Source organism: Balaenoptera borealis, assembly GCF_965194805.1.
Source record: "Balaenoptera borealis genome assembly, chromosome: 4".
NCBI classification, from domain to species: domain Eukaryota; kingdom Metazoa; phylum Chordata; class Mammalia; order Artiodactyla; family Balaenopteridae; genus Balaenoptera; species Balaenoptera borealis.
The window spans coordinates 127572070-127597262 of record NC_138861.1 but is presented as its reverse complement, the minus strand read 5'-3'; the positions used below and the strand labels follow the sequence as shown (position 1 = coordinate 127597262).

General features: G+C 37.5%; 1 protein-coding gene across 6 annotated transcripts in view; it reads left to right on the top strand.

The window, feature by feature from the left end:
• Positions 1-25193, top strand: part of LOC309627590 (uncharacterized protein) — a 564483-nt gene that overhangs the window by 532603 nt on the left and 6687 nt on the right. For 3 of the 6 annotated variants that reach the window (XR_014243827.1, XR_014243828.1, XR_014243830.1), the window contains one exon: positions 4063-5687. The exons of 1 other annotated variant lie outside the window; for it this stretch is intronic. Coding sequence is in view for 1 of the 5 variants with exons in the window: in XM_082389723.1 (XP_082245849.1) it covers positions 4063-4181; positions 5611-5687 (196 nt within the window). In the remaining 4 variants the exon portion in view is untranslated. Of the gene's footprint in view, positions 1-4062; positions 7628-25193 lie in introns of those variants that run through there. 2 more of the 6 variants (XM_082389723.1, XR_014243831.1) reach the window with 2 other exon arrangements.

The window sequence follows — 25193 nt, the reverse complement described above, 5'->3', positions numbered from 1 at the left end:
TTTTTCCCTAAAAAGGGAAAGTAGCTAGGATGCAGGCCAGATCACTTCAAGCAGGAATTTATTTGAACTGGGGCTTAGTTCTAACTTTACTTAATTTGGGTTAACTTCTGGTTTCTCAAAACTTAACGTCAAGATTTATTTTCTTTTCTAATTTCCAAAACCAGGATGGCAGTCTTTGTCCTGTATGTATTGCAACATGCAGGGCTTTGGGATCTGAGCGCTGAGAGGGTAATATCTGTCTGCTTTTCCACTGCACACTGGCACATACTCAGCTAAAGCCCATGGCAGAGAATCTGCGAGCAGAGAGAATAAGTTTTGAGTTTAGATGTTCTCCAAATCCCTATTTACCACATCAGACTAGTTGACCATTAACGTCCCTGCTTGGTTCCTCTTCCCCCTCAAGAGCTCCTCTGCCTATGACAGGACAATTTCCCACCTATACTTAGAAAATATCCCATGCAGGTAAGCAGCTGCCAATTTCCACTAACTTTCTGAGCACCAGTTAGTTTAGACTCTTTTGCATGCAAAACTCTTAGGTGCCTTAAAAAATTCTGTTATTTTAAATATATCTTTTTCTAGTTTTTTTTTTTACAATGAAGTAATGACCTGCCATGCTTTATATATTCAAGCCAGAATCTGAAATCCCAGCATGTAGTTTTAATTATTGCCCCAATTATTTAATTTTTATCAACTTCCTTTTTTTTTACATTTGGTGTGTAAATTCTATCTGTTTCTAATTTGGAAAAATATAGTCCTGTTCCTTACCACAGTTATTATAAGCAATAAAACTGAGTTAGGACAAAAATATAATTAACATGTTTTTGATTTCAAGGAAATAATTGAAGAGGAAAGAGAAAAAAAGTATCTAACTATAAATTACAATGAGACTAACTGGAATATTAACTCAGTTTGGACTCAGTTTAATGCCATTCCTTCCAGATTTGCCATTTTATGTCATAGCAGTGGCTAATAATTAAAAAGAATATAGAAAAATAAATGTATCTACTTCTTTTCTGTCAAAGCAATGACATTTGTTTATAAAGAAAGCAGAAGAAGCAACTTAGTCCACAGCACTATGACAGTGACCAAAGCAGACAGAACTGAAACAATCGATTCAGTGTTTTTCCTGCATCAAGGCACCCAGGAGGCATGTACGTGCCCCGCTAAATGGATTTCTGGGCTACAGGGAGATCAAAACCTTTAGGCCCAAACTGATTTTTGCTGTGATCATATAGATTTGGTTAATAATAAGAAAGGGCTATTTGGCTTCAGGGCAGATTTTCAGATTGTTAATCACTGTGTTGTTTTTCTCTTTAGAACTGTCATATTTATCATTTGGCTATGTCTCTTGTGTTGATGAGTTTCTGATTTCTTAGGGGAAGTGATTGATTCAGAAAGATCTTAATCAGCATGCTACTGGCAGAAAATATATTTTTGTTATTTAAAGAACATATATTGAGTTCCAACTTCCTGAGGCATAGCATGTTCCTATGGGATAGATACAGCATAATTTAAAAATGTTTATTTGTTCTTTATGACCATATTAATATGCATTCTTGAAGTAATGTGGAAAATGTCAGAAAGCAACAAATCCAGGACTTGCCGCAATTTATTACAAAGGGAAGATCTGAAAATAAAATGGTTATCTATGGTTATCTTCATGTTTGGTGATGAGTTGTTAAGGAAATCAGGATTGAGTCCTAAGCTTGGTTTTGAAGGAAGCATTTGAGGGTGAGTAACAGTGAGGTAGGGTTGAAGATGACCGTAATTACCAAAATATACATGACGATGTTATTTTAATAAAGATTAGTGCCTTCTTAAACATTGAAATGTTATAAAAGTAGACAGTAAACAGATAAAGACCAGTTATGTAACTTCTTATACCCTATTAAAATAATAAACACTATAAACTAACCTATATTCCATTTGTTTTTTCCCTCTTATTCATCTAGAATTTTTATAGGAAGGAATTAAGTGCTTGGTTAATAATTATAGCCTATACAATTAATTTCACAGCTCACAGTGCAGATTTCCAGTTGAAAGATTATTTATAATCACATAATTTTTAAATATTTGGACTTTGAAAGAATAAATAATGCTGAATGGAAAATATATTGGGAAATAATGAACAAATTAGGAAAAATCATCAACAAAAGGATGTTCTTAAGAAATTCTGGAGAAACACACTTTTTAATGTCTTATTATAAACTAATTGAAATATCACAGCTTACCCATTTGATGTCAAGAGTTCAACTCATTTCATTTAGTAACACTATTGTACAAAGACTCATTTTCGTGCACACCAGCATGCTGAGGCCAGCATCTCTGTCACAATAAGACATAACAATCTCTCCCTGATTTATCTGATTACACATTGTCCTAAATTCAAACACAACAACAACAACAACAACAAAAAAACTGGAAAAAAACTAGATGGAAATCTTTTTAAGAAAATGGTTTGGTTCATAGACCAATTTTGATTCATAGACCAAGTTTTAAAACAACTACCTATACTAATACTACTGTTACTATTGCTCCCTAAGTAATAATTTGTCTCTATTGGATAGTAGTAACTTAGTGACTTTCTGAGTCATTGTGTTTCTATTAGATATGCCATTGTCACTGTTTATTCACAAGTAGGGTCTATTTTATCACTGTATCAAAATAATAATAAAGAGTAACAGAAAGAGATTGTCCCCACCAATACAAAAACTGGGGTAGAAAATGTAATTCTTTAACACACAATGGTACGGTGCTTATGATGTGAGACTTATTCCTGCAAGCATTCATTTTTACTCTTTTTTTTTTTTCTATACTGTATATCAAATGAAGTCCCTATAGGTACTATCTTCCTTCTAATAGGATTATTTATTGCTATTTCAGGCTTCTCCTTCCTCTTAGAGAAACGGCATAACCGTTTTCCCGGGTCCTTTGTATTCTTACACCCCGTATTCAGCCTTTGTACTGCTGTGACTCCCCAAGTAATTGCTGAGGATACTAGTAGGGAGAGGACAGTGCAGCAAGCCCAGAGTGTGGTCTTGAGACCAGGAGTGTGAAAGGGATATTGTAACGAGCTCATGCATTGTAAGCCAAGCTCTTAGATTCAACTTCAACTGTTTCTGATAGTTTTGACAATGAAGGAGTAGCTTGACATTTCCTTCTTGGGCACATAAGTGCCATCTCTCATCCCAGGTAGCTAGTGATTTCAAGAACTGCAGAGTCGAGGCTGAAGTGCTCTGTCTGTGGAACACATCTCAGGTGAGAAAACTGAAGATCAAGTGGTGTCAAACAGAAATGGCATTCTTCTGTAAAAGTTTGAAAAAATAAGTGAAGGTATTCTGAGTAGGAGTGTATAAGGATGAACTTTGTAGGAATAAACAGCCTTGGAACTTATAAAAATTCAGAGGATTCAAGGAAATGATTCAAGGGATTCTAGCATCTGGTGGGAATTGCAAAAGATTATCTATAATTTAATTAATTCACATAACTTTGGATCATTTTTGAGATTGAAATTTTAAACCTAGAGATTGGAATTTAAGTCTATTGTTCACTTTTGAAAGCACCTATGTCCAAAATGGATCCCATTTCTAACCACATATGGTTATAGTGAGTTGGACAAAGTATTTGACCTCTTTGGATCCCAGTCATAACATATGTAGACTAAGGGTATTTATGGTAAAATTACTTTCACTGAATAAATGAAATTATTTATATAAAGAGCTTAGAAAGTACCTGCTGCAAACGTGCCCCATGTACATTAGCCACCAGTTTTATTATTAACCAAAGCATATTTTGCATAGTAAGCATGGTTTATATAGTTTATACACATTTCATATTTGCAAATCAGTGATTGGCAGAAGCTCATATAGTGTGTTTGTTTTGATTTTGAGCTTTGTGGTTATTTGAACAGACTTTTAGACCTAAGCTTCCTAAGTACCTAGATGTTAGAGACTCATAATCATATGAAGTAAAATATATAAAATGTGGTCTGGCAATAATTCCTCCAGTCCCTTTCTAGCTATATGTGATTCAAAGCATTTTCTGTCCTCATTTGGTTTTCAGCATTTTCAGGAATTCAAGAGGTATCAAAAGGAGACAAAATGTATGTTAGGACCCAGGCATCCCATTGTTCCGTTATTTCCAAGATGAAGGAGCAAGAGAATGGAAATAGAAGGTCACAGGTAACTCTCAATCATGAATTTCATCATCTCAAAAGAGGCACAAAACAAAATTAAAGTTTTCAAAAAGTAAAACAAAAATGCCTGGAGGAACTCTCTTTGCTAAGAGAACAATTCCTTCCTGAGCATGGTTATTAACAAGGAAGACATTTATTGAGTCTTGCAAGAATAGAGGCTAAAAGCTACCAGTCTCATCTGGGGTCATAAGTTAAAAATACCATAAATCAAAGATCTCTGATTTCTGATAACAGAAATTGTGCCTCAGTAAAAGATTCACTCAAGCATGGGTGTAACAGCAGAGGATGCATAAGGTCTCTTGGGTGCCACTTGAGAAAGCAGCTGGGCTGTATTCTGGTTCTCTCTGAAGTTTGTTTTCAGGCAAGCACCAGATGGATTGCATATTAGATACAATTTCATCTGGAACATTTCCTGATGTCATTGTCCAGAAGTTTTCTTAGGCATTTTTACTAGAGCACTCTTGAGCTGGAATTCCTGATAGGAATAAAGAAAAGGGTTTTTATAATTTCTATATTGATGCTGGCAGCTCTGCCTTTCTTTTTTTAAAAAATTATCTCTTTCAATTACTTTATTTTGGGAGTAGAATATAGAGTATTTAATAGGTTGGCATTGTGTTTAGAATTTAACTATAGGAGACACTAAAATAACGGCATCAGTTATAACAGGATATTTATTGCTTGGAAAATGATGGAGTCAAACGGCATTGATTTCTGGCATAATGTACTATGACCCTCATCCATCTGTTCAGGGCCTGATGCAGAAATCAATATATTCTCTTCCTGGGGAAGCCCAAGGCATTCTCTGCATTTAGACATGGGGCTTCCAGATTGCTAAAGTGATTAAAAAATAATCAAGGCCTTCCAGAAGCTTTACTTTCTATCACACTCTAAAAAGTTTTCCCTTAAAAAGAACTCTCTCTGATCAAATTTTGTTATTCAGTTTATTTCTTTCATTTTTTGCAATTCAATTATTGTGCAGTTATAGTGATTATATCTCTTGAGACTCCCAGCTGAGTTCAAGTAAAAGTGCATTTGTAGACTGGTTTAAAATCTACCACTAGTAAAATATGACTCCTCTTAAAGTATCAATAAATACTTATGGTAGAATATTTCAAGGTTGTTAGGAAAGTGTGTCTGACCTCAGTTTGGGGCAGCAGGGGGAATTTGTATTGCTTTAAGAAATAGTCTAAAATCTTACAAATTTTGATATTGTTATCAATGTATCTAAAATTGCTGACTTTTTCCTTGGACTAAAGACAAAATTGGTAATTTACTAACATACTAAAAAAGTTTCAAAAATTGTATTCTACTACAATAATTTTATGATTGCTAATGCAAAAGCCTGAGAATCTGAAAGTAGCTTGTGTTTCAGCAGTTAAAAAACAAAGCAAAATTTTTTCACATAATTCTGACAGGACTGTGTTGGCCTGAATCAAAGAAAAATTGAAGTTTCGTTGAAAGTGGAAGAAAGTGGTTTTCTCTCTCTCATATGGTAAGGTCAAACAGATTTTATTTTCCTCTCTGACCTAAGTGGATATTAGGAACGTGATTTTGTGAATGCTGGAGACAATAATTACTGAGGGACCTCAGCCTCTTTCCTATTTATCTTTGCTTCAGGTCATTTTCTGTCTTGGTGTGGTTTTCAGTGTTTATATCAGGGTTTCTAGAAAAGTCATTATGCAAAAATATATGGTTGAGGAAATATTAATTAAAGTGCCAAATTCTTTGTGAATAGATTCACAATGATCTTTGTAAAGTATTTATTATAGAAACCTTTGAAGAAAAAAATGTGGTTATGTAATAATTTATGTAAATATTATAAATAGTTCCTTTCAAATAAATGATAACCCTAGAAAAATGCAGAATTGCCTATGATACAGATGCTATTTCATGAGTAGGTCACCTTTTTGAATTAGCATCTATCTCACTGTAGTGTCCATCAACATCACTATAACTCCTTACATTAAAAAGGTTAGTATATACTTGAGTATGCTGCCAGTAATCTGAAAGTAGATATGGTAGGTTCTCATTATTTGCAGTAGTTAAGCTTTATAAAAGCATGCTGAACCCTGAATTAATGACTGTTGAATCATTGCTTCTAGAAGAAATACAGGGTTAGGTTCCTGCAGCTTTTGCTCACACAGTTTTCATCAACAGATCAATGCGTAACGTCATTTTGTGTGTATTACTGTTTAGAGACACTCTATTTATGTATATTATTGATCCTCTAACACTGAATGCACAGCCCGCAGTGCTATAATTCATGCCTGAGTGAAGCTTATCCCACACGTTTTCTTTTCTTTTTTTTTTTATAATGCAAATTTTTTTGGTTTTCTTCATAAGGCATGTCACATCCTTCTTGAGCTTAGAAAGACTAGACAGCACTTCAGCATTACACTTCGGGGATTTTAAACAGCAAAATCACCAACAAAACCCTCAAATATGTGAAAAACATGGCTCTAAATTGACCACAAAAGGATACTTTTTTACAATGTAAAAGCTAAAAACAAGGCAGAGCATTGCCTTGTTTGATCTCAGCTGGGAATGTATGTGTTAGGTGATTCAAATTTTTTGCTTCTCTGTGCATGTCCAGAAATGATCTGAAAGTACCTTGAGTATTAATTTTGAGGTTACAAATAACTTTTAGCAAGTAGGTAAATTCACAAATATGGAATTTGTAAATAATGAGCATTGCATGTAATCAGATAAATCTTAATAGTTTTTATCCCCACTATATATCAGGTCCTGCGTAGAATGCTATCTTTATAGTTGTAATCTGAATCTTAAAAGCAAAATTTCCAAAGCAGCATTTTGTTATGGAAATGAAAAGCAAGGATAACAAAGTTTCTTACTTTACCATATTTCATTTAGTGATGCTAAATGATTGCACCCTAGACAATCTATCTACTAAGCAGTTAGAGAAAACTTTCTTACAAAAATTCTTTTAATTCAGCCATACTTTTAGAGTACTTCTCAAAGATTTTGGTTTTACAGAGGTGAATATATATTTGAGTCAATGAAAAACTCAGTGGAACATGAGAAGCTTGTTAAAACAAAGTGAAAATTGCCAGAGCTATGTATCTTTTACTAAAAATAAATAAATAAAGTAATGCACATGAAAAACAAATAATATGAGAGTTTTTTCACAGTTACGTTGCTACTCCAAATCTGATCAAATTAATAGTAACTAAAAATTGCTCCCATCTGTTTAGGAACTGATGCTTAATCTGTTGATGATATAAATTCTCTGCCTAGTGGACAGGTGGCAGGGAGTTAAAAGACCATTTGTGAAAAGACCTCCATTGATGCTAATTGCCAGCCTTGAACTAGCCAAGAGTTGAACAAGAATAGGATCCATGCTAATTTTTTCAGAGCAAGATTAAAACATATTGGTGAGCAGGATCTTAATTCTTTTCAGTCTTCCTACAAATATTATTCGTTAGACTAAAATTTTGTAAATGATTTAGAAGATATACAGTACTGTCTGTGGATTCAGGCATTGCACACTGTAGATATCACTAATTGTTACTAAGCCAAGAATTGTTTATAAGCAATCCTCTGCTTTGTGGTTTGGGTGAGGAGTGGGGTTTCTATTTAATCATAAATACTTGCTTAACAGCTTTAACTTGTACAGTATGAATTGATGATCCAGTTTCAAAATTTTGCATGCAAAATTTATATAAGAATTACAATACAGACTTACATTTTTAAAAACAAAAATATTTAGCAGTTCCTTTTATATCTTGCAGTAATTTTGAGTTACAACAATCAGTTTCATGGATCTTGCAAATACTAGTTAAGTAGTTAAAGGATTTCAGTTTTCCAGAGTAATGAATAATTTAAATGCAATTTAGATATGTGCTATATATAGTATATATATATATATATAAAGGCTCATCCAAACTATACTATAAGAAAAAATTCTCATTTTAAAATGCTGTAACAGCAAAACATATGTAACAAAAAATAAAATATCAAAAATCTATGACCATGCTCTTTTGGGGAAGAGAAAAAACTTAAATTATCTAGGGTCTTTCTTTTCCATTGGGATAGGATTGGCAATAGTATTCTGTGTCTGAAGATCATCTCTCCTTTAAGTCTAATTCTGGTGAGCTCAGTTATCACAAATAACCTGACTCAGAATCTCATCCTTCTCACCTGCTACAGGTCAGAGCATTTGTGTGTTCTTTCCTAGACTGATATCACTATTTATTTTCTTTTTTAAAAAGTATTATCTATTTATATTATTTATTTATTTGTGGCTGCGTTGGGTCTTTGTTGCTGTGTGTGGGCTTTCTCTAGTTGTGGTGATCGGGGGCTACTCTTCACTGTGGTGCACGGGCTTCTCACTGTGGTGGCTTCTCTTGTTGCGGAGCATGGGTTCTAGACACCTGGGCTTCAGTAGTTGCAGCATGCGGGCTCAGTAGTTGTGGCTCAGTGCTCTAGAGTGCAGGCTCAGTAGTTGTGGTGCACGGGCTTAGTTGCTCCATGGCATGTGGGATCTTCCTGGACCAGGGCTAGAACCCTTGTCCTCTGCATTGGCAGGTGGATTCTTAACCACTGTGCCACCAGGGAAGCCCCAATATCACTATTTCTGATTGAGAAACTTAAATCTAAAGACCACAAGAACTGCCTTCAAAGTCTGGGTGACACTAAGATCATGATCAACAGAGTCCCCATTGGTTCCTCATTCGGACAATCACACTAAAACTTCATATCTTCCTCTGTAAACCTCTAGGACTTGGTGAATCAGTACTTTGCATTTAGCCATTTCATGTCTCACTAAGCTAGGGGAATTGAAGATAAAACTTCCCACATAATTCCTAATTCATCTCTATAGTTTGATCAAATTGAACACTTGAAAAAAGACTCTTAGAAAAGCAGAAGAAAGATGGAGGGACACAAACCAAAATGAAGGATGTGAGACTTCTAGTTCAGTTCTGACATGTGAAGAGCTTGAAATTGTTACTCTTACAACAAGAAAAAGCAGGGCAAACTGGAAGTCAGCTTTTCTTGGACCCATCAGAGAGCTGATCTTTGGGCAAATGGTCACCCTAAACTCTGGAGAGTCAGATACAGGAAGAGACAAACAGCTCCTGAGATTGGTTTACCTGGAACAGAAGCCTTTGGGATTTATAAGATGGTAGGAAAAGTTAAGTGGCTATTTTGAAGAATTGCTGGGGCTGAGTGTAGGCTAACATATGAGTGAAAAAATCCCAGTTGCTGCAGTCATAGGTGGATCCCACACTCATTCAGTCTTTGACTCCAGGAACCCCCCTGGGTTATCCCAGTGAGCCTTTGAGAAAAATGTCCTTCTGGCCGAGAGCTGGAGGAGGGGTGTTATAGCCATCATGGAAACTTGCTCAGACTTTTCTCCCTACAAAGCCTGTTCTCCAGGGGGAATGAACTTGCCAGAGGGCAATTCTGAAAACTTATCACAGGTAAGGGAAGGGAATTTCACCCCAGCTTCAACTTTCTTGTATCCCCTAGGGAAAAAGCAAACAAGCAAACAAACAAGAAAAACACCAACAAAAAATCATTCAAAACAAAATAAAAAATCAAACTCAACAGGGAAGAGGGTTTTAAGGAAATATATTGGGAATACTATAGCCAAGGAAGAGTGTAAGAGGCAGGGAGGAGAACAAGTTATACCCCTGGAGAAGGTACAGACATACTTGTGAAGACCACACCCTCAAGACACTGGCTCACTAAAAGACTGCATCTTAATCAGAATACTATTGAATGTGTCCTCTTCCCCATGCCCCATCATCACACCCAAAGCCCTTTAGTATACTAAGAGGAGATTACAACGGAAAGAGTTGCAAGACACAGACTGTCTCTAAGCAGCAGTATAAGGAGAGCCCAAAATCCCAAGTCAGGAGGCAAAAACAAGAACACTAGAAGAATTTGAAGTCTCTGATACCTATAGCTGTAACAACCTTAAACACAGTCTAGCTTCTAGCCATATTAACATGAATCATTATACTAAAGTCCTATTTATTTGAGTACCTATTATCTGATACAACATGTCCAGCTTTCAACAAAAAAATCTAAGCTAAGCTAAAAGGTAAGAAAAAATACAATTTGAGGACATAAAGCAAGCTTCAGAACTACACTCAGAAAAGACACAGGTGTTGGGACTATCAGACAAGGAATTTAGCATAGCTATGATTAATATTTAAAGGACCCTAATGGGAAAATTAGATAACATGCAAGACCAGATGGATAGTATCAGCAGAGAGATGGAAACTATAAGGAAGAACCAAAAGGCAATGCTAGAAATGAAAAAAATAACATTGTAACACAAATGCCTTTGATAGGTTTATTAGCCTCCACACAGTTGAGGAAATAATTAGTGAACTTGAAGATAGCTCAATGGAAACTTCCCAAATTGAAAGACAAAGAGAAAAAAAATAAATAAAAGCAAGCTGAATAGCACATCCAGACTGTGTGGGATAGCAATCAAAAGGTGCACAAAATTGGAATACCAGAGGGAGAAAAAGGCAAACAAGGCAAAATAAATATTTGAAGTAATTATGGCTAAGAACTTTCCAAAGTTAGTGAAAGATACCTAACTGCAGATCCAAGAAGCTCAGAGAACATCAAATAAGATAAACAGAAAACAAAGAATGCTGTTATATCAAAACCCTGTTCTATCACTTTTCTCAAAATATGGTAAAATTTTTTTCTCTTGGTACAAATATTTTTCTAAATGAATATGATGCTAGTGGTTCTTCTTGGAATGTGTCTTGGCAATTATTACCTTGTTTTATGAGGCAATCATAACTACTGTTCTGGTATACCTTATTTTATTGTGCTTCACAGATATCATGTTATTTACAAATTGAAGTTTTGTGGCAACCCTGTGTGGAGCAAGTCCATGGTGCCATTTTTCTAACAGCCTTTGCTCACTTCATGCCTCTGTGTCACATTTTGGTAATTCTCACAATATTTCAAACACTCCACCAACAAAAAGATTACAATTCACTGAAGGCTGACTTCCCTGGTGGTCCAGTGGTTAAGACTCCGCACTCCCAATGCAGGGGGCCCAGGTTCGATCCCTGGTCAGGGAACTAGATCCCGCATGCCACAACTAAGACCTGGTGCAACCAAAAAAAAAAAAAAAAAAACAATTCACTGAAGGCTCAGATGATAGTTTGTACGTTTTAGCAATAAAGTATTTTTAATTAAGGTATGTACACTTCTTTAGATATAATGCTATTGCACACTTAACAGACTATAGTATAGTGTAAACATAACTTTTATATGCACTGGGTAACCAAAAAATTTGCATGACTTGCTTTATAGCAATACTCACTTTATTGTCGTGGTCTGAAACCAAACCCACAGTGTCTCCAAGGTATTTCTGTATTGGTCCTGAAGGTATCATCTGGACAAACAGGATATGTATCACAGTACATACTAGTACACGAGTATATTTATTCCCCATATACTATCTGCCATCTGCTCTCCTTTCCTTCCCACCCAAATGGGATAATTACAAACAGAACTTCAAGAAAATAATTAAAACATGTCTGGTATATGTGAATTTCACATTTTTATATTGTTATATGGCAAAAAGCCATGTTTTGCATGAAAAGAATTCATAATTAGTTTTTAGCAAAGTATGAATTTGCAAAGGGCTATATGTATATATAGTCCCCCAAGATCCTGAATATTTGGAGAATATTGCTTTTACTGAGTAATTTTTGGGAATTGTATTTCCAAATGGATGATGATGCCTTCAAAATAGTTATTTTAATGTTATATAATTTCAACTTATTCAGGAAATGCAAGCAAAACTTAATTCTAAAGCTGTTTAGATTTTCACTTATAAAAAATCTACTTTTTATGTTCTCTCTGTCAGCTACATGTAGTAATTTGCAGGGAACTTTTCCATTCTTTGCCCTCTAGCTCCACTTTCCACCAGAAAAATGATATTGTAGTAGGTATCTCTAAATTGGTCCATGGAATCATTAGTTTCAGTGTTGGTAGAGACTACAGAAGCAACCTTATCCAACATTTTCATTCCTTCATTTAATTGATGAAAAATTGAGGTTCAAATTCAGGAAGTGGCTTGTCCAAGTTGAAGAAAATTCTGATATTCTTAGCTAATTAAAATAGAATTAATTTGAAATAGAATTTATTTCTGAATTATTAGAAGTAATAAATCAAGGAAAAAATTTCAAAGCATTTGATGGCCATAAAAACCAGAATTTTAGATACCATAGAAGAGAATGAGGTGTGATTTTGTAGCTTCCTTTTTAAAAAGAAAATAGAGGGAGATATCTAATAATATTTATTAAAAATGTAGATTAAGACTTAGGGTATAGATTCTGTTCTTTTGATGGAACATGACAGAAGAACAAATACTTCACCCTTCTGGGCTCCAAATTCTCTCACAGATCCCACTTAGATTCAATTATTTACTTTCTGTTAATATGCTTTTTATATTTTATTGATGTATTCTCAGAATAATATCTTAAAGCTCTAAGGAACTATTCAGAGATCTATTTAGAGCAACTCATTTATTTTACAAATTAAAATGAATGAAAAGCTTATGGAAGTGAGTTAAAACTCAGACTGAGTGATGTCATATTAGGAAATATGTAGGGTCTTGTTTTTCTCATGCGTAAATGTTCTGCCTTTTCAATTGAACATGGAGCATATAACTTTCCTTTTTTATATAGTTTCCGTCTTATTCCTCACTAATTATTTTAATGCTATTTTCAGAACCTAAATAACTTTAAGAAAATATTGACCAATTTTAAAATTCTTCTGACCTCAATATAAAATAAAAATTAAATTAAAAAATAAATAAAATTCTTCTGGAATAAATCCTGAATGAACAATTGGAATGGCAAAGGGAGCTCTTAGAAGGTAAGGCCAAAATTTCACAATTTAGAATTAGGATTTGCATTGCCTATGCCGATATATTCTAAAGGCAAATATAAACAAAATCATTGTTTGAAGTCAGGCATCAGCTGGATTATCCTGTTGCAAAGCTCCCTTGACCTTGAGAGTGGGTCTGCTTCTAGAATTGAGATAAATTAACAGGAGAACTTGGCAGTATGTTCCTTTGGAATCTCTCTTTCTGAATTTCCTACCTGACATGTAATTTTATAAGTGTCACAATAAAATAGCTACAAAATGTAGTGGACAAAACATTACCAGCAAGATCCTACATTTCTTTCAGTATATATTTAAGTATGCAATACTAATAAATAAAAGATAAACTGCTTTAAGATAAAGAAGCATTTCAACAAACATGTCTATAATTATTTCTTCTACTAGTACAGGAAGAATCCTTAAGTCTTTCCTCCCTCTCTCTTTTAAAAATAATTAGATATATTGGATTTATACAACTTTTTTTTTCTAAAATTCTTCATTTGTACAATGCCTTGTAATTTCTACCCTTTTTACACATTACAAATGAGCTCCACAAAGGAGCGTTTGAAGAGGTAGCACTTTTGTTCTGGCTTTTAGCAAACAGTGTGAATGAAAATTACAAGAGTAATATCACTATATGATAATCATTTTCTTTTTAAAAATTTGCTCTACCAGAGAGGAGGGTTTGGAGATTATTGTTAGTTTGTCAGTAGAGAATATTCTCTGTTCCTGAAAAACACCCCCTTGTGCAATTTAAGAAATAAAGATTTCTTTTATGAAAAGGAATTCAGTAAGGAGAACAATTCACTGATCTTTATAATAGGACTACAAAATAGCATCTAAGGCTGGAGAGGTAAGCTGACTACTACTGTGGTTACTGCTGAAGCTATTTTATTTTATTTTATTATTATTATTTATTGGTCTCATTTTATTTTTTAATTTTTATTGAGATATTATTGACATATAACGTTATATTAGTTTCAGGTGTACAACACAATGACTTGATATTTGTATACACTGCAAAATAATCACCACAGTAAGTCTAGTTATCCTCTATCATCATACAAACTTACAAAATAATATATATTTTTTAACATCTTTATTGGAGTATAATTGCTTTACAATGGTGTGTTAGTTTCTGCTTTATAACAAAGTGAATCAGTTATACATATACATATGTCCCCATTTCTCTTCCCTCTTGCATCTCCCTCCTACTCACCCTCCCTATCCCACCCCTCTAGGTGGTCACAAAGCACCGAGCTGATCTCCCTGTGCTATGCGGCTATTTCCCACTAGCTATCTATTTTACTTTTGGTAGTGTATATATGTCCATGCCACTCTCTCACTTTGTCCTAGCTTACCCTTCCCCCTCCCCATATCCTCAAGTCCATTCTCTAGTAGGTCTGTGTCTTTATTCCCGTCTTGCCCCTAGGTTCTTCATGACCTTTTTTTTTTTCCTTTTTTAAGATTCCATATATATATGTTAGCATACGGTATTTGTTTTTCTCTTTCTGACTTACTTCACTCTGTATGACAGACTCTAGGTCCATCCACCTCACCACAAATAACTCAATTTCATTTCTTTTTATGGCTGAGTAATATTCCATTGTATATATGTGCCACATCTTCTTTATCCATTCATCTGTGGATGGACACTTAGGTTGCTTCCATGTCCTGGCTATTGTAAATAGAGCTGCAATGAACATTTTGGTACATGACTCTTTTTGAATTATGGTTTTCTCAGGGTATATGCCCAGTAGTGGGATTGCTGGGTCGTATGGTAGTTCTATTTTTAGATTTTTAAGGAACCTCCATACTGTTCTCCATAGGGGCTGTATCAATTTACATTCCCACCAACAGTGTATGAGGGTTCCCTTTTCTCCACACCCTCTCCAGCATTTATTGTTTTTAGATTTTTTGATGATGGCCATTCTGAATGGTGTGAGATGATATCACATTGTAGTTTTGATGTGCATTTCTCTAATGATTAATGATGTTGAGCATTCGTTCATGTGTTTGTTGGCAATCTGTATATCGTCTTTGGAGAAATGTCTATTTAGGTCTTCTGCCCATTTTTGGATTGGGTTGTTTGTTTTTTTGAGATTGAGCTGCATGAGCTGCTTGTAAATTTTGGAGATTAATCCTTTGTCAGTTGCTTCATTTGCACATACTTTCTCCCATTCTGAGGGTTGTCTTTTCATCTTGTTTATGGTTTCCTTTGCTGTGCAAAAGCTTTTAAGTTTCATTAGGTCCCATTTGTTTATTTTTGTTTTTATTTCCATTTCTCTAGGAGGTGGGTCAATAAGGATCTTGCTGTGATTTATGTCATAGAGTGTTCTACCTCTGTTTCCCTCTAAGACTTTGATAGTGTCTGGCCTTACATTTAGGTCTTTAATCCATTTTGAGTTTATTTTTGTGTATGGTGTTAGAGAGTGTTCTAATTTCATTCTTTTACATGTAGCTGTCCAGTTTTCCCAGCACCACTTCTTGAAGAGGCTGTCTTCTCTCCACTGTATATTCTTGCCTCCTTTATCAAAGATAAGGTGACCATATGTGCGTGGGTTTATCTCTGGGCTTTCTATCCTGTTCCATTGATCTATATTTCTGTTTTTGTGCCAGTACCATACTGTCTTGATTACTGTAGCTTTGTAGTATAGTCTGAAGTCAGGGAGCCTGATTCCTCCAGCTCCGTTTTTCTTTCTCAAGATTGCTTTGGCTATTTGGGGTCTTTTCTGTTTCCATACAAATTGTGAAATTTTTTGTTCTAGTTCTGTGCAAGTGGTAGTTTGATAGGGATTGCATTGAACGTGTAGATTGCTTTGGGTAGTATAGTCGTTTTCACAATGTTGATTCTTCCAATCCAAGAACATGGTATATCTGTCCATCTGTTGGTATCATCTTTAATTTCTTTCATCAGTGTCTTATAGTTTTCTGCATACAGGTCTTTTGTCTCCTTAGGTAGGTTTATTCCTAGATATTTTATTCATTTTGTTGCAATGGTAAGTGGGAGAGTTTTCTTAATTTCACTTTCAGATTTTTCATCATTAGTGTATAGGAATGCAAGAGATTTCTGTGCATTACTTTTGTATCCTGCTACTTTACCAAATTCATTGATTAGCCCTAGTAGTTTTTTGGTAGCATCTTTAGGATTCTCTATGTATAGTATCATGGCATTTGCAAACAGTGACAGCTTTACTTCTTCTTTTCCAATTTGGATTCCTTTTATTTCTTTTTCTTTTCTAGTCGCTGTGGCTAAAACTTCAAAAACTATGTTGAATAATAGTGGTAAGAATGGGCAACCTTGTCTTGTTCCTGATCTTAGTGGAAATGGTTTCAGTTTTTCACCATTGAGGACGATGTTGGCTGTGGGTTTGTCATATATGGCCTTTATTATGTTGAGGCAAGTTCCCTCTATGCCTACTTTGTGGAGGGTTTTTATCATAAATCGGGGTTGAATTTTGTCGAAAGCTTTCTCTGCATCTATTGAGATGATCATATGGTTTTTCCCCTTCAATTTGTTAATATGGTGTATAACATTGATTGATTTGCGTATATTGAAGAATCCTTGCATTCCTGGGATAAACCCCAGTTGATCATGGTGTATGATCCTTTTAATGTGCTGTTGGATTCTGTTTGCTAGTATTTTGTTGAGGATTTTTGCATCTATGTTCATCCGTGATATTGGTCTATAGTTTTCTTTTTTTGTGACATCTTTGTCTGGTTTTGGTGTCAGGGTGATGGCCTCCTAGAATGAGTTTGGGAGTGTTCCTCCTTCTGCAAAATTTTGGAAGAGTTTGAGAAGGACAGGTGTTAGCTCTTCTCTAAATGTTTGATAGAATTCACCTGTGAAGCCATCTGGTCCTGGGCTTTTGTTTGTTGGAAGATTTTTAATCACAGTTTCAATTTCAGTGCTTGTGACTGGTCTGTTCATATTTTCTATTTCTTCCTGGTTCAGTCTCGGAAGGTTGTGCATTTCTAAGAATTTGTCCATTTCTTCCCGGTTGTCCATTTTATTGGCATATAGTTGCTTGTAGTAATGTCTCATGATCCTTTGTATTTCTGCAGTGTCAGTTGTTACTTCCCCTTTTTCATTTCTAATTCTATTGATTTGAGTCTTCTCCCTTTTTTTCTTGATAAGTCATGCTAATGGTTTATCAATTTTATCTTCTCAAAGAACCAGCTTTTAGTTTTATTGATCTTAGCTATTGTTTCCTTCATTTCTTTTTCATTCATTTCTGATTTCTTCCCTTCTGCTAACTTTGGGGTTTTTTTGTTCTTCTTTCTCTAATTGCTTTAGGTGTAAGGTTAGATTGTTTATTTGAGATGTTTATTGTTTCTTAAGGTAGGATTGTATTGTTATAAACTTCCCTCTTAGAACTGCATTTGCTGCATCCCATAGGTTTTGGGTCATTGTGTTTTCATTGTCATTTGTTTCTAGGTATTGTTTGATTTCCCCTTTGATTTCTTCAGTGATCTCTTGGTTATTATTAGGGTGTTCTTTAACGTCCATGTATTTGTATTTCTTACAGATGTTTTCCTGTAATTGATATCTAGTCTTATAGCACTGTGGTCGGAAAAGATACTGATACGATTTCAATTTTGTTAAATTTACCAAGGCTTGACTTGTGACCCAAGGTATGATCTATCCTGGAGAATGTTCCATGAGCACTTGAGAAGAATGTGTATTCTGTTGTTTTTGGATGGAATGTCCTATAAATATCAATTAAGTCCATCTTGTTTAATGTATCATTTAAAGCTTGTATTTCCTTATTTATTTTCATTTTGGATGATCTGTCCATTGGTGAAAGTGGGGTGTTAAAGTCCCCTACTATGATTGTGATACTGTCAATTTCCCCTTTTATGGCTGTTAGTATTTGCCTTATGTGTTGAGGTGCTCCTATGTTGGGTGCATAAATATTTACAATTGTTATATCTTCTTCTTGGATTGATCCCTTGATCATTATGTAGTGTCCTTCTTTGTCTCTTGTAATAGTCTTTGTTTTAAGGTCTATTTTGTCTGATATGAGAATTGCTACTCCAGCTTTCTTTTGATTTCCATTTGCATGGAATATCTTTTTCCATCCCCTCACTTTCGGTCTGTATGTGTCTGTAGGTCTGAAGTGGGTCTCTGCTAGATAGCATATATACGGGTCTTGTTTTTGTATCCATTCAGCCAATCTATGTCTTTTGGTTGGAGCATTTAATCCATTTACATTTAAGGTAATTATCGATATGTATGTTCCTATTACTATTTTCTTAATTGTTTTGGGTTTATTATTGTAGGTCTTTTCCTTCTCTTGTGTTTCCTGCCTAGAGAAGTTCCTTTAGCATTTGTTGTAAAGCTGGTTTGGTGGTGCTGAATTCTCTTAGCTTTTGCTTGTCTATAAAGCTTTTAATTTCTCTGTCAAATCCGAATGAGATCCTTGCTGGGTAGAGTAATCTTGGTTGTAGGTTTTTCTCCTTCATCACTTTAAATATGTCCTGCCACCCCCTTCTGACTTGCAGAGTTTCTGCTGAAAGATCAGCTGTTAACCTTATGTGGATTCCCTTATGTGTTATTTGTTGCTTTTCCCTTGCTGCTTTTAAAATTTGTTGTTTGTATTTAATTTTTGATAGTTTGATTAATACGTGTCTTGGTGTGTTTCTCCTTGGATTTATCCTGTATGGGACTCTCTGTGCTTCCTGGACTTGATTAACTATTTCCTTTCCCATATTAGGGAAGTTTTCTACTATAATCTCTTCAAATATTTTCTCAGTCTCTTTCTTTTTCTCTTCTTCTTCTGGGACCCCTATAATTCGAATGTTGGTGCATTTAATGTTGTCCCAGAGGTCTCTGAAAGTGTCCTCAATTCTTTTCATTGTTTTTTCTTTATTCTGCTCTGCAGTAGTTATTTCCACTATTTTATCTTCCAGGTCACTTATCCGTTCTTCTGCCTCAGTTATTCTGCTATTGATCCCTTCTAGATAATTTGAAATTTCATTTATTGTGTTGTTCATCACTGTTTGTTTGCTCTTTAATTCTTCTAGGTCCTTGTTAAATGTTTCTTGTATTTTCTCCATTCTATTTCCAAGATTTTGGATCATCTTTACTGTCATTATTCTGAATTCTTTTTCAGGTAGACTGCCTATTTCCTCTTCATTTGTTAGGTCTGGTGGGTTTTTGCCTTGCTCCTTCATCTGCTGTAAGTTTCTCTGTCTTCTCATTTTGCTTAACTTACTGCGTTTGGGGTCTCCTTTTCACAGGCTGCAGGTTTGTAGTTTCCATTGTTTCTGGTGTCTGTTCCCAGTGGCTAAGATTGGTTCAGTGGGTTGTGTAGGCTTCCTGGTGGAGGGGACTAGTGCCTATGTTCTGGTGGATAAGGCTGGATCTTTTCTTCCTGGTGGGCAGGTCCACGTCTGGTGGTGTGTTTTGGGGTGTCTGTTGCCTTATTATGATTTTAGGCAGCCTCTCTGCTAATGGGTCGGGTTGTGCTCCTGTCTTGCTAGTTGTTTGGCATAGGGTGTCCAGCACTGTAGCTTGCTGGTCGTTGAGTCGAGCTGGGTCTTGCCGTTGAGATGGAGATCTCTGGGAGATTTTTGCCATTTGATATTACGTGGACTGGGGAGGTCTCTTGTGGACCAGTGTCCTGAACTTGGCTCTCCCACCTCAGAGGCACAGCCCTGATGCCTGGCTGAAGCACCAAGAGCCTGTCCTCCATATTGCTCAGAATAAAAGGGAGGACAAAAAGAAAGAAAGAAAGAAGATGAAAGAAAATAAAGTAAAATAAAATAAAGTTATTAAAATAAAAAATAATTATTAATAAAAAAATTTTTTAAGTAATAAAAAAAAACAAAAACAGACAGACAGAACCCTAGGACAAATGGTAAAAGCAAAGCTATACAGAAAAAATCACACACAGAAGCATACACATACACACTCACAAAAAGAGAAAAAGGGAAAAATATATATATATCGTTGCTCCCAAAGTCCACCTCCTCAATTTGGGATGATTCGTTGTCTATTGCGGTATTCCACAAATGCAGGGTACATCAAGTTGATTGTGGAGATTTAATCTGCTGCTCCTGAGGCTGCTGGGAGAAATTTCCCTGTCTCTTCTTTGTTCCCACAGCTCCCAGGGTTCAGCTTTGGATTTGGCCCCGCCTCTGCGTGTAGGTCGCCTGAGGGTGTCTGTTCTTCGCTCAGACAGGACGGGGTTAAAGGAGCAGCTGATTCGGGGGCTCTGGCTCACTCAGGCTGGGGGTGAGAGGGGTACAGATGCGGGGCGAGCCCGCGGCGGCAGAGGCCGGCGTGACGTTGCACCAGCCTGAGGTGCGCTGTGCATTCTCCCGGGGAAGTTGTCCCTGGATCACGGGACCCTGGCAGTGGCAGGCTGCACAGGCTCCCGGGAGGGGCGGTGTGGATAGTGACCTCTGCTTGCACACAGGCTTCTTGGTGGCGGCAGCAGCAGCCTTAGCATCTCATGCCTGTCTCTGGGGTCCGCGCTGATAGCCGCGGCTCACGCCTGTCTCTGGAGCTCGTTTAGGCAGTGCTCTGAATCCCCTCTCCTCATGCACCCCGAAACAGTGGTCTCTTGTCTCTTCGGCAGCTTGAAGACTTTTCGAAGACTTTTCCCCGGACTGCCTGCCGGTTAGCTGTGGCGCACCAGCCCTCTTCAGGCAGTGTTCACGCCGTCAACCCCAGTCCTTTCCCTGCGATCCGACCGAAGCCCGAGCCTCAGCTGCCAGCCCCCACCTGCCCCGGCGGGTGAGCAGACAAGCCTCTCGGGCTGGTGAGTGCTGCTCGGCACCGGTCCTCTGTGTGGGAATCTCTCCGCTTTGCCCTCCGCACCCCTGTTGCTGCGCTCTCCTCCGTGGCTCCGAAGCTTCCCCACTCCGCCACTTGCAGTCTCCGCCCACGAAGGGGCTTCCTAGTGTGTGGACAACTTTCCTCCTTCACGGCTCCCTCCCTCTGGTGCAGGTCCTGTCCCTGTTCTTTTGTCTTTGTTTTTCTTTTTTCTTTTACCCTATCCAGGTATGTGGGGAGTTTCTTGCCTTTTGGGAGGTCTGAGGTCTTCTGCCAGCGTTCAGTAGGTGTTCTGTAGGAGTTGTTCCACATGTAGTTGTATTTCTGATGTATCTGTCGGGAGGAAGTTGATCTCCGCATCTTACTCTTCCACCATCTTGAAGATCCTTGCTGAAGCTATTTTAGAAATAGCCTCTGTTAACTCCTGTTAAAGCTTTGGTGCGAATGGCAGTACAAGTCTTTCATCTGAGATAACACTGACTCATAGGGACCACCGGCTGCAAGAACATTGTAAATTGACCTGTCTTGGTGTGTATCAATTGGGATGCTTCTGGCTCTGTTAGGTAGTTAGACATTGGCAGCGAGGAGGTGACAGTGGTGAGAAAGACCAGAAGAAATCGAGTCACACCCAGCCATCTGGGGGACTCTCCCTTGACCTGCACCCGGAACAGGCGAAACTATGGTCGTGTGGTGGACAGCTTATCCTGATAAAGAGGGGCACAGTAACACGATCGGCTTCCCCGGGCTGCGCATGCCCAGACCAGACAGGTGTTTAACCTACAGTAAACCCAAACTCATTATACCATAATTATAATAAAATCTGCATGTGGTTTTGCCCCCACCCCCACCCCCACCCCGGGGAGTTTCTTAGCAATTCAAGGGTGAGAACATGCGCAGCAGTAAACTTGTTCCGTAGCTCGGGACTGTCAATCAAATAATGATCCCCTGTCACTCACCCCCGCCTCCCTGCAAAATGCTCCTTAAAAGCTCCCTTAAGCCTGTATAGGAGTGCTGCTTTCAATTCGCAGAAACAGCCCGCTCTCTGAGAGTGTACCTATGCTTAAATAAATTTTACTTCATGCTTAAGCTTAACGTGGTAGTTCACAATATTTTGCTTACTGTCGTGGAACCGAGATTGCTGATCTGGGCCTTCCGTTGACCTCCTCGGTTGAAGCTATTTTATTACAACGCTCATCCACCTGGTGACAGCTCTAAATAACAAAATGCCTGACACGAACTGACTTAAACAGTAAGGAAATAGCAAAAGTTCAGAAGTTGTGTGGGTTCACATTTGTGAGATTCAGCAGCTCAATTATATCGTTAAGGACTCAGATTCCTCCATCTCTCCAGTCCACATTGTATGATACTCATTTCTTTCTGAGGTCTTTCCTCTGGGGTAAAATGGCTGTGTTTTGTCCCAGTCTCAGCCTGTGGAAAACCAATGCTGTGACTTTACCGGTGCTTGTGGTTCTTACTATGATTGCAAGACACCCTCAGCAATAACCATCAGGAAACTTTGGGGGGAAAAAGAGAAGTGTTTATTATGCACAGGTCCTGGAAATTACATTGCACCCCTGAGGCCACACAGAGAGGTTGCAGGGAGAAAGAGAGACAGAGGGTGTGTGCCTGGGGTTCTGCATTTACTGGGGTCAAGGGTGGGGGCCTAGGGTTTCTTGGGTTCACTCTGTATTGGTGGAAAAAACCTAAGAGTGGGACTTTAGCGCGTGAGAAGAGAAAAAGCAAGAGCCCAGATGGCCAGTTATCGAGATCAACCAAGAGCTGTAAAACAAAGGATCCTGGGGGGAGAGGGGGAGGCGGGCTGGCTTTTTTTCTACTCCTGTGGCTGGCACTGTGTTCAGTGGAGAGAGAGAGCCATCTTTGAGGGGGATACCTCCACAATCAAAACTTGTCAGGCGCTTGCATCACAAAAAAGGAAAATCAGTTGTCAGGGCTTACACTACAGGCTGCTCTAAGTCAAAGGACTCCACGTGTCTTCTGTGTCCACGTCTCCTCTTTTGCATCTATAGGATACATTTTTCCCCTATGTTCTAATTTAGCACAAGTCACTTGCCTCTTGCTGGGGGAAAACCCTGCATGATTGATCTAGGTTCCAGAACCGATTACTGGCAAGGGAAATGGGTACAGTGACTGGTTTTACTAATTAGGACCATTCCTGGCTCTGGAATCAGTTCCCAAAAACTATATATTTTTATCAGTGAAGGGAGGCTAGAATGAATATTGGAGACTCAAATACAGTTGGATCATTTTTCCCATTTAACAGTTGCCTCTTATGGATAAACATAAACAAAAGGATTTAAGACAAAGCGATTAAGGGGATAAGAATATGAATACTTATGGAGGCCACAGGGCTCTGAACTTCCTTTATTTCTAACAAAGGATATCGTTTTGTACATAAACCCCCCATTTCCCTAATGTGAGACAAACAATAATCGTTAAATATGTCGTTAAATTCCAGTTTAGAATTTTTTTCCTCCGTCTAAATGAGTGCCTTTTGGGTGATTTATTCAATGAATTCAAAGTTTAACTCCTTATCACATCTGCCTCTACAGCGTCCAGTGGTCCTGCCTATTTTCCTCCTCTTCTGAATAATATCTGATAACAGGGGGAAATGAACATTTCCTCAAGTTGTTGGCAGGAGGCCCCCATTTGCACAAAGCCATTTCTGCAACTTGGTTATGACTATTACTGCTGGGCTCTGGGTTAGAATCTGTTCTCACTGTCTCAGAGCTGGAGACTTAAGTCTGCTCTCTGAGCAAGACAGTTGCTCCCTGAAAGCTGGGCCGTTGTTCTTGGTTGGCCAGACACCACTCAGGCTCTGGATGACGCAGATTCCCTGCTATCTGGCTGTAACTCCTATTTGGTCCCTGGCTCTGGTGATTCCCCTTGTGTCTTCAAATGTAGCATTCCATGGCTCCTTGCTGTTGAGACTTCCCTGGTATTTGGAACCGGGACTTGCCTGGCATTGTGAATCTTTGGGTAGCCACCAGAGAGCACTTAGGGAGTTTGGAAGCCCCTTGGAGCTTCTCAATGGAGGACTCATGGCATTGGCATGGCATCGGATGAGCAAGAGCCAGTTTACTTGGGTGAGGTCTTTTAGGACATTAGCTCTGGCAAGGACCCAAGGGGATTAGGCAAACTCACTGCGAGGGTGGCTCATAGAAGTCTGAAGAAAGTAATAGCCCATACTGAGTAATGTTGAAGTGCCTGAGTTACCGTGGAAGATGCTGAGGATGGGATTAAAGGGCTCAAAGAGATAGGCCTGTTGGAATGTGTATACTACGTGAAGCCACAAGACCCACCAGAGTATATTTATGAGAGGGTCCAGAGGGCATATCATTCATGAAGCACATTAAGAATACATTGCCTGAGAGAAGCATCAGCATCACTAAGGAATCCAGTGGTGGCTCTTATCCGCAGGCTAGGATCTGTATTAGGAAGGGTGGTACAGAGCTTGGCTAAGGGGATAATGGCGCCCTGAAGAAATAGAGGCTGGAAGTGGCACTCGCCACCAGACGCCAGGGGCTGCAACTCTTGCAACAAGTTGGGCAACGTTTATTTTTTTAAGTCACTGAAATCTTGATGCATGTTTGTTTTAGCAACTAGGATTCCCCTAACACAGAAAATTGAACCTTAAAGGGACTGCCATAACAGAAAACTAATATATATTGTATTAATTGAGACACTGGATGCCAGATGGTGAGGAAATGTGAGAACTCTCATTTAGTTAGTAACTCATTTAGGAAAATTAGATGTCTTGTGCAAAAGAGCTAACCGAAAGCCTGTATTTTATTTTGTTTAAAGGATAAAAAATTATAAAGAGTTATTAATCCTAATAGAAACCCTAAAGAAACATTAACCCTAAAACCCCGACGTTTCCTTAAATGTAACTAAACTTAGTAAAATGCCTGTATATAAATAAAATAGTATCTTTCTTAGAGGAAAAACTTAAAATTATTACTTGTCTATAACTAATTGCTTTGTATGTAAAAATGTACTTAGTTTGCATACCATTAATATACACACTGATCTTCAATATGCTTACATATAATTCTGACATTCTATCAGTTGTGTTTGGAATGTTTCTTGAGTACCTGCACTTTTTTGATTGTTGTTTAAAATATTTTATTGAGTTTTGGGAACATAAGTATATATTGTTTTCCATTAAAATATGTAAGAGGAAAAATGCTTTACTGAGAGATATACCTATTAAGTATGTGTACTGAAAACAAGATGTTTTCTATTGAGAAAACATTTAACTGGAAGCTATTTTTCAGGGTATGCCTGTAAATTGCACAGGATGAAAGC